The sequence below is a fragment of the Cervus canadensis genome, chromosome 18, assembly GCF_019320065.1.
Source record: "Cervus canadensis isolate Bull #8, Minnesota chromosome 18, ASM1932006v1, whole genome shotgun sequence".
In the NCBI taxonomy this organism is placed as follows: domain Eukaryota; kingdom Metazoa; phylum Chordata; class Mammalia; order Artiodactyla; family Cervidae; genus Cervus; species Cervus canadensis.
Window position 1 is genome coordinate 40,226,425 of NC_057403.1, and position 9,763 is coordinate 40,236,187.

General features: G+C 52.3%; 1 protein-coding gene across 1 annotated transcript; it reads right to left on the reverse strand.

Moving 5' to 3' along the window:
- Positions 1-6,563: 6,563 nt before the first annotated feature.
- Positions 6,564-9,443, reverse strand: CCL17 (C-C motif chemokine ligand 17). Its single transcript, XM_043437633.1, has 3 exons — positions 9,317-9,443; positions 7,399-7,516; positions 6,564-6,819 (listed from the first exon to the last, which is right to left on the reverse strand). Exons 1-3 carry the CDS (start codon positions 9,384-9,386, stop codon positions 6,708-6,710), a joined length of 300 nt encoding a protein of 99 aa, XP_043293568.1. The 5' UTR covers positions 9,387-9,443; the 3' UTR covers positions 6,564-6,707.
- Between the last annotated feature and the right edge of the window lie 320 nt (positions 9,444-9,763).

Here is a 9,763-nt window from a genome sequence, read left to right on the forward strand (position 1 = left end):
TGGGGGCCATTATAGGAGTAGGGGAGTAAGAGGTATAAACTATTAGGTATAAAATAATAGATATATTATTGTACAACATGGGGACTATAGCCAATATTTTATAATAACTACATGGAGTATAACCTTGAAAAATCATGAATCACTATTGTACACCTGTAATGTATTATACAGCAACTATACTTCAATAAAAATAATATGGGGAAAACATCCTCCATGGACCTTCAGCCTTTTAAGAGGGTGATTATCCTGCATGGGCCTGACCTAGTCAGTTTATCCTTTATGAGAACTGGAGAACAAGTTTCTCTTGCTGGCCTTGAGTTGCCATGTTATGAGGGATCCACAGGCAAGGAACCACAAGTAACTTCTGGGACCAGGGAGCAGGACCCAATGACTGTCAAAGAGAAAACAGGCCCTCAGCCCTGCAATCACACCTGAAAACAGAAATCTGAACTGAATAATCGGGAGAGTTCAGAAGACCTGGGTTTCAGATGAGACCCAGCTGGTGGGTCTCTACATGGGAGCCCAACTTCTTGGACTTCCAGGTGCCTGGACTTCCAAGCCACAGGATCTGAGATGACAAATGTGTGTGGTGTTAAGCCACTAGATTTGGGGTGGTTTGTTATACACCCATGGTGCCCACTCCAGCACCCAACTAGGCTTAAAGTGAACAGATATTTATCAAGTCAAGCCACGGGACGGGATGCTGTTAGTGGCTCCCGCTGCAGTTGCCAAAGTGAAGAAGGAAAATCTCTACCTGCAGGTTGAAGAGAGAAGATCCTGAGCCAAAGAGCTGGGCTGGGTTTAGCAGAACCCCGGGCAAGTGCCACCAATTCTTGCCGACCTGATTCTTGTTCTGCGTCTCCACCACTGCTGGCAAAGTGGGTGACGCTACCTCCTGTCTGGCAATTAATAGTCGCAGGCCTGCACTGCTGGGTCGCTCCACATGAGGGCTCAGAGTTGGGGCCAACATGCTGCAGAGCGGCCTGGCTGGCCAGCAGTGCACACATGGCCTTGCTGCCCAGATGCCACTTGGCTCAGTGAGTCCACGGAAGGTACACGGGTCCTCACACCTGTGGACTTTAGAAGACAGCAGCTCTGAGGGGAGGTTTTGGAGCCAAAACAGTCTCAGATATCACTGAAAACCACAATTTACATTTGGAGACTGGGTGAGACCCGGAGAATAATATGACCGTCAATCACCTGATAACCTTTAAAGGTACAGGTGACCCAGGTCCTTGGACATTTTGTCAGTGGGCCTGAGTGGGGCTGGGGAATCATTTTTCAGTGAACTCCTTCTGAGGTCATCTCCAAAATCTGACAGCAAACAGTCGGGGCGTTCCCTTTTTCTTTGAAGTCACTTTAAAGCACCCAGTGGTGTGGGCAGCCGAGCAAACCACACCTTCCTTGGGGTTAAGACACAGCCGAAAGGGAACCACAAGGGGAACCACAAGAGAGCTGGAAGGGCGCTGAAGGCAGGGCCTTTGGAGCTGGAGAGTGGGAGGAAGAGGGCAAGTGAGGGCCCAGACCTGCTCCACACTGAAGGCTGCACTTGAGTTACAACATCAAGCAGGGGCTTTCCTGTGCAAGCAAGCATCCCACGGAGCACCCCTGGCCAGCTCCGGTTGTTGGCAGGAGATCAGAGACCTAGCTTTGCGATCCACCTACAGCCGCCTGCTTCCTGTGGGGGAGAGGGGAAGCGACACGTGGATCCGCTACCAAGTATGGGCGAGGGCTCAGCCAGGTGGGGACTTTTCACCAAGGCTGCTGGAGCTGGTTTAGGCCATTACCCCCAGAGTGTCAGTTTCAAGGTGTGTGCTCAGTTGCTCTGTCGTTTCCAACTCTTTGCAACCCCATGGACTGTAGCCCTCCAGGCTCCTATTTCCTATTCCAGGGAATCTTCCCGACCCAGGGATCGAACCAGAGTCTCTTATGTCTCCTGCACCGGTAGGTGGATTCTTACCACCTGCGCCACATGGGAAGCCCTATCAGTTTTAATAATGGCCCTATATTAGAATCACCTGGGTAGCCTTCCACCTCCAAAAAACAACAAAAACACCATTGCCCGGAATCCTCCCTTTCCAAAGACTAATTAAGTCAGTTTTTTGGAATAGGACTGTAGGCAGTCCATTTCGGCCAAGCTTCCCCAGGTAAGTGTCCCCCAGAACCACCGCCTTAGAGAAATTCTTTGATACCTGTACCAGAAGACAAGCCAAAAAATGTTTAAAGCAGTACTATTTGTAATAGCAAGAACCTGGAAATAATCCAAGTGGTTACCAAGCGAGTGGGTGAAGGGTTGGTCATCACGTGGGAGAAAAAGATGAGTCACAGCTGTCCGTGCACGTCAGTGGGAGGAGAGCATGGAGCCACAAAAGCTCCATGAGCAAGTCACAGAGGAGCACGGGTATGAGATGTGCTACATTTACATAAAGTTCAGGAGTTGGAAAACATACATGATACACCAATATATCATTAGGAATACACACATGTGCACGTGTATTATGTATATACACACGTGACAAATGAAACAAAATTGAGAATAATAAACACTAAACTCAGGAACAAACACACCTCTGGAAGCTGATGGGAGGATGGCCATATATCTGGATAAAACTATAAATTCAAAAAGATAGATGCACCCCTATGTTTATAGCAGCATTATTCACAATAGCCAAGACATGGAAGGAACCTAAACGTCCATCAACAGAGGAATGAATAAAGATTATAAGTGTACAGTGGAATGTTACTTAGCCATAAAAAAGAATAAAATAATGCCATTTGCAGCAACATGGATGCAACTAGAGATTATCATACTAAGTGAAGTAAGTCAGAAAGAGAAAGACAAAGACCATTCGACATCACTTACATGTGGAATCTAAAATACGACAAAAATAAACCTATCTATGAAGCAGAAACAGGCACAGAGAACAGACTTGTGGTTGCCAAGGAAAAGAAGAGGTGGGAAAGGGATGGGCTGGGAGTTTGGGGTTAGTAGATGCAAATTGTTACAAATAAAATAGATGGATAACAGGGTCCTAAGGTGCAGCACAGGGAACTGTATTCATTGTCCTGGAATAAACCATAATGGAAAAGAATGTAATAAAAAAGAATGTATGTGTATATTATATATATATATACACACATGTATAAATAACAGTCACTTTACTGAACAGTGGAAAGTAACTCAACATTATAAATCAACTATACTTCAATAAAAATAAATAAATAAAATGTACTCACGGGATTTAAATGTATGTAGGTGACTCAATGTCATTATTACTTACCTCTCCCAAGAGGTGGGGGCCATGCCAGCCCGCACAGGGCCGGAAGGGGAAGCGTGGGGAATGCCGAGGCCACAGCCCTTACTGGATTTCCATGGAAAAAGCAAGGCAGGGGTGGGGCACGGATTAAGGGCCGGACTGTGGGAGTCGTGACAGCGGGTTTTGGAGAGCGGGTGCTGTCCCTCATTGTCTGGGACCCAGCACTTGGTGATTTGGGGAAATAGTGGTTTGGGAAGTGAGTTATATAAAGGAGGTGGCTGGGGGGACTCGGGATTGGTTGAAGAGTTTGCAGTATGATTTTTGCGTCCCTTCGAGAGCCAGATCACAGGGGAGGTGTAACTTGTAACAAATGTATGCCAAATAGACAAATTCAGAATCTAAAAAAACACGGTGAAAAAGCCCCTAGCTCAGTGCTCTCAGCACTGCCTACGCTGCATCTGGAATGAGTGGCCCTGCAATTCCTAGCAGTGGTTTTCCATCTTCCTTTTCATCCTGTTAACCCCTGGCAGTGTTTCCCTGCCCAGCGCCCTCAGGAAAAGAGCTGGCCAGCTACAGACACGCTGACCCGAAACCTTGAGCAGCTATAATCCGACGTGGGTGACTTCAGCCCCTGGGGACCGCGCTGAGGCCAGGGCCCTGGTGATCAGGCACGTCCATCTTTACTGAGAGCTGGAGCGCCCTCTGGTGGGCAACTGAAGAGCAGCGCAATTGTGAATTCCACGTCAATGCCGAGACTGAAGCGCAGTTACCTTATCCCGGCACCGCTCCTCTGGGAGCTTCTTTCTTGACGTGCTCCTCATGGGATTCACACGGGGGCTTGTTGGTGAAAATATATATCTTAAATGTCCACTACGCACAAAGGACTTCCCCCCTCTCATGAATGAATCAGGAAGTACCGGGTTGCCTGTCAGAAATACCTGCCCCAAGGAGCTCATCAGGGAGTCAAACAAGCAAGTAACTACACAGGGGACAGTGTGGTAAAGCGAAAGCTGGAGGAGGACGCCGAGTGGGGCATCAACTGCGACCAAGGAGATCAGGGAGGGCTTCCTGAGGGAGGCAGCGTTTGGGCTGAGCTCACAAGGGGGGCTGGGTTTCAGATGTGGAAGAGACTGAGAGGCCACTGCGCCTCCCAACTGTTCCGTGTTCTCTGGCCCCTGCCCTGTCCTCTTGCTTCCTGCCTCCCTACTTTTGGGCGAGTCTCCTTGTCATGATTCCTTAAAACGGCTTCTTCCTGGGGGGGACATGGTGGCTGGCTCCATCTCTTACCTCTTCCCCCACCCATCTTGCACTCGACCCTGCTAGTAAACACTTGGATTCCAAATCCTGCATGTTGTTGCCAGTCCTGTCTCCACCTCTCCTCCACTGAGGGAGCTTTAAGCCACCCAACCCCTTGCTCTGACCCTCAGGCCCCCCGTACCTGTTCATAGTTCTCTACTTATCCACGTTCACAATAAGGGCCTCTAGGAAGATTTCACTAGGAAAAAAAATTCTTATTCTTTTAAGGCGAGTTTGCAATGCACTGGGATTACATGCATGATCTCTGAGTGCCTCTCTCTTCTTCTTCTTCTTTTTTTTTTCAGCTGTGCTGCATGGTTTAGCAAGATCTTAGTTCTCTGACCAACCATTGAACCCAGGCCCACAGCAGCAAAAGCACCAAGAGCTAACCACTGGACCATCAGGGAATTCCCTGAGTATCTTTCTTGCAGGATGAGGAGGTCTAGGCTCAGCCCTTGTTCTTCCTTGCTGTCCCAGGGGCTCCTCTTTGCCTCCCCTCATTTCAAGATCATCTTTTCCCCACTCCTTACACTGTGGATCCAGATGACATTTTCCCACAAAGGACTCAGACTGCACTGCCCCCAAAGACTCTGGATCAGAGGTGATTGTTTGAGGGATACTCTTTGGGACCAGGGGCAGAGAAAGAGCCCACCTGTGGCTGAGAAGACCCTGGGGTCATGGATAAGATAATTCACCACCATCATCAACTTTATTATTATCATCACTTATTCGTGCCCATCCTCAAAGTTGGCTTGGCTCTGATATCTGCCTGTCGATAAAACAACTGACCACAAGGGGACAGCAGAAGGCATAAACTTTGCCTGAAAAGAACTCTCATTTGCAGCCCAGCCAAATAAAACCGAATTCCAGGAGAGAAGGACACACTGCCCCTGTCCCTAGACTTTGCCCCAGAGAGAGAAGCCACAGGCCCACAGCTGGTGAGGAGAGTGAGACAGATCTAGAATCTGAAGATCCTAACTTCTGTCCATTCCCCATGACTCCAGTCCTCAGCTGGGCCTGGACAGAGGGGTTTGGGGATGGATCCTTCTCCATCCTTCTGAGCACATGGGATGTGGATTCTCTAGGGGGACTCACTGAGCTCCCAATATGACGGAGGGATCAGGACTACAGATCCTCACAGGAGTCAACAGGAAAACCACCCCCATGGGCTGCCCTACCCTCCCTAAGAGCAGGAGAGGCAGGAGGGGTGGCAGCCAGGATGGCTTCCCGCAGACCGGCTTGGGCTGAGGCTGGGTGCGATGTCACCTGGTAGGGAGGGGCTCACCTTCAGGTCAGCAGGAATCACGGGACCATGCGGGAAGCAGCCTGATCAGGGTGGGAGATGAGGGCTGGGGGCCATGGAGATGAGTGGGTGCAAGGGTGAGGCTGGGGCGGGGCACTCGGGACAAGGAAGAGTAACTCCAGCCTTGGGAGCCGGCTGGCCTGGAGTTGGAGCCAGGAGAGGGGGGCGCAGCTGGGCTTACAAAGACCCTCTGGGACTGTCTGGGCTGCAGTGTGTGGTTGGGGGGCTGAGAGGTAGGCAAGATGGAGAAGGGGCTGCAGGAGTCCCTGGCACCAGGGAGCTCCCCAGTACTTGGGAGAACCCCAGCCTGCCTGGAAAGAATCCTGGAAACATTCGTGGAACTGGGATCAGATGCTTAAGGGGAAGTGTGTCCTCAGCTCCGCATCAGCAGGTGGCGTCACGGAAGAGAATGAGGCGGGCCTGGGAGGATGCCAGGGGCCGATCAGATGGGAGGCGAGCTGGAAGCCACTTCCCAGGGCTTCTTCCTGCTCACATGCAGCAGAGGGGAGGGGCAACCGGCCTCTGGTCACCCCTGCCCTGCTCATCCCACATCCCTCAGCCCCACCCCGGCCCGCATCTCTCTCCCTGAGGGTGGTCTGCACTCGAAGCTTCAGCTTCCCCCTCTAACATGAACAGGGTGAGACTAGTTCTCGGAGGGCCCTTCCAGGGCGACAGGCCAGGGTGGACAGAACACACTGAACCCAGACTGGGGGAGAAAGACTTTAATCAGAAAAGGGGACAAGGGGCCTCTTTGTCCTTGTAGGGCCTCCTCTGGCTCCAGGAGCTGGGGATTGGGGTCATGAACATTGAGGCAGGAGGTCTACAAGAGGTCCAGGGAGAGGTCAGGACTACTAGGCGGCCAGATCAGGTGACTTCCTGTGTTTCTGGAGGTACCTCATTGCTCTCTTCACATTTTTGTCCTTGGGGTTTGCACAAATGTTTTTGCCATGGCGAGTCACCAGCCTACACGGAGGAAGAACACGAGGGAGGCCTTCTGGAGTCCTGGCACAGCCTCGCCCTGTGATGACCAGGACCCAAGCCCCCAAGAGGGGCTGGAACTCGCCCGAAGTCACCCAGGGTGGCAGCAGCAGTTCTGGGACCCCAGGCACTGTCCTCAGTGATACCTGACCCTTCCAGGGAGCCAGGGCTGCACGGCTTTGCTCCCCACCTCAGAGCATCTGCACCCACGTAACCCTGGGGATGAGGGGTGCGCAGGAGGGGCTCAGGGCTCAGGCCGCAGAGGCGCCCATGTGGGGCGCTGACTGCCCCTGTGCACGGGGCTGTCCCATGTCTCTCAGGGCCTCCGTTTCCTCATAAATGTATGAAGAGCTTAGACCTCACAGCCTGAGGTCCTTTGGGGGTTCACGGAGAGTGGAGTGGGAGCAGCCCTGAGGAGCAGAACCAGGGTGACAAGAGGTGAAGGCCCGGGTCTGACCTCTCCCCTCTGCAGTGGCCCTTCCGGGAGCTCCGGGGTCCGCCTCCTCCCACGTTCGTCTCCTGGGGTAAGAAGGGGGCAGAGGGGAGCTGCAGGGGCAGACTTACACAATGGCGTTGTTGGGACAATCGCCCGGGGTCTGGTACCAATCCACCAACAGCTTGCCGGGAATGGGTCCTTTGTAGAACTGTAGGCAGCACTCCCGGCCCACGTTGCCTGCTCGGGCTGCGAGGAAGGCAAGCAGGAACAGGTATGTGTGTGCATGTCTACTTGGGGAGGGTCTGTGAGGGCCGGCACGTGTGTGTGTGTCTGTGTAGTGAGGAGTCTGTGTGTGTGTGTGTGTCTGTGTTGGTGTGTGTGTATGTGGTATCGTGTGGGTCCTTGCGTGTGCATTTCTGCATGTGTGTGTCTGGGAGGGGTCTCCTTGAGGGGCTCTGTGATCATGTTTCTGTGTGAGGGAGTATGTGAGGGGTCTGCACCTGTGTCTCTGTGTGTGAGTCTGTGTGTCAGAGTGTGCACGTTTGTGGGCACAAGGTCGTGTGTGTGCTTTGAGGGGCCCTGCGGTGTTTGTGTGTCTGTCTGTGCACATGTCTATGTGTGTTTGAGAGGATTTGTGTACACATGCGTGTGTGTGTGTCTTTGTGCGTGTGCACATTGGGTGTGGAGATCTGTGTGCACGTGTGGATCTGTGTGTGCGTGGGGAATCTGTGCATGTATGTGTGTGTCTGCATGTGTGTGCATCCATGTGCTCTCACTCAGCCCAGCCCCGAATCACCAGACATTGACTCTGGACCAGGCTCTGTGCTGACCCTCTGCTGCAGCTCCTTCAGTCCTCAAGCACACCTGGAGACGGGTGCTGTCACTACCCCATTCTACAGACGAGAAAGTGGAGGCCCGGGTGTGAACACACGTTACTGGGGCTCAGTGTCCTCATCTTTGCACAAGAAAAAATGTCCAGCATCTGCAAACCGGCCGACAGATGATCTGTGACTTCAATTCAGACCACCACAAGGTGTTTTCTAAGAAGCCTTGGAGTGTCCTCTCACTGTCTTGGGGGTGGAACTTGGTTTGACTGACACGGAGCTGGCTAGGCCCAGACTTTTACAAAAGTGAGACAAGCAGCCAACTGAAGATCGCCGCATTAAGCTAGCCCTGAAGACTGCGGCCCTGTCACTGTGTCACCACACGGGGCGCTAACCAGCTTTGTGTCTCTAAAGTAGCAATCTTAGCTCAGCCTTCCTTTCCCAACTGAGTATAAAAATCTCTCTTTTTCACCTGCTCTGGGGTCATGTGCCCCTGCCTTTCTTTATGCCAGCCCTCTCATTGTATATGCTGTGCTGTGTTTAGTCGCTCAGCCATGTCCAACTCTTTGACACCCCATGGACTGTAGCCCTGCCAGGCTCCTCTGTCCATGGGGCTTCTCCTGGCAGAAATACTAGAGTGGGTTGCCATACCCTTCTCCAGAGGATCTTCCCAACCCAAGTCTCCTGCATTGCAGGTGGATTCTTTACCATCTGGGCCACCAGGGAAGCCCCTGAAAACTGGAGTTTTCCTATCCCTTCTCCAGGGGATCTTCCCAACCCAGGAATCAAACCGGGGTCTCCTGCATTGCAGGTAGATTCTTTACCAGCTGAGCTACCAGGGAAGCCCCTCATTGTATATAAAAACCCATTAAATAGACAGACTGTTAACAAATACTTGCGAGAATTGCTTCTTGTCCACTGTCAAAACACAATCACAGTCACTGCCTCATGACATGTGCAGGGGGGAGATGTGCAAGCAATTTTTTCCTCAGAAGCTGAGCCCCAGGTCCTGGGACATTCGTCTCCCTCCTCCTCCTCCTCTTCATCATCATTACTTTCCTTTGGACGCCTCCCTCCAAATCCCATTGCTGCCAGCCTCTCACACCTTCACAGGAGTGAGTGGGGTGCAGGAATAGCATGCACGCGCAGCTGCTGGGGCCCCAGCAGCCCTGCCCCTCCTCATGCAGTGTCCCCTCCTCCTGTGTCTCTCGTCTGCTCTCACCTGCATGGGTGTCCTGCAGGAGAGCCCCCAGGAGGAGGGCGGCCAGGAGCAGCGCCTTCAGGGGGGCCATGGTGCCGGGAGCCGGGCAGATCTCTGCGTGTGGGTCCCTCTGCTCAGGGGAGTCCAGGGTGAACTCCAAGGGTGGAGGTGACCTATTTAACCTCTTTGGGGATCTTGCCCCGCCTCTGATCCCCTCACCCACATCCTTCCCTAGACCCGTGGAGTTCGAAGAATTCAAGATGATTCAGCAGAAATCCAGTCTTGGAATGTTTGTGGCTTTCCAGAGAACGGGCACTCCGCTGGGGACAGAGGTGGGGTGTGTGTGTCCAGGGGCCATGACACACTTCTCCTTTCACAGGGGACATTTCTTGGTTCCTCAAATAGCAGAACTGAGACGCCTCCATCCTCAGCTGGCTGCATCCCTGCTCAGGCTGGCCAACCTCCTTC

Bases quoted from the DNA above. Each gene is read 5' to 3' on its own strand.
- CCL17 (XM_043437633.1), bottom strand. From the start codon at position 9,386: ATGGCCCCCCTGAAGGCGCTGCTCCTGGCCGCCCTCCTCCTGGGGGCT. The intron at 7,517-9,316 runs GTGAGAGCAGAC...CCTTCCTCGCAG, and splicing joins CCTGCAGGACACCCATGCAG to CCCGAGCAGGCAACGTGGGC. The intron at 6,820-7,398 runs GTAAGTCTGCCC...TCCTCCGTGTAG, and splicing joins TGTCCCAACAACGCCATTGT to GCTGGTGACTCGCCATGGCA.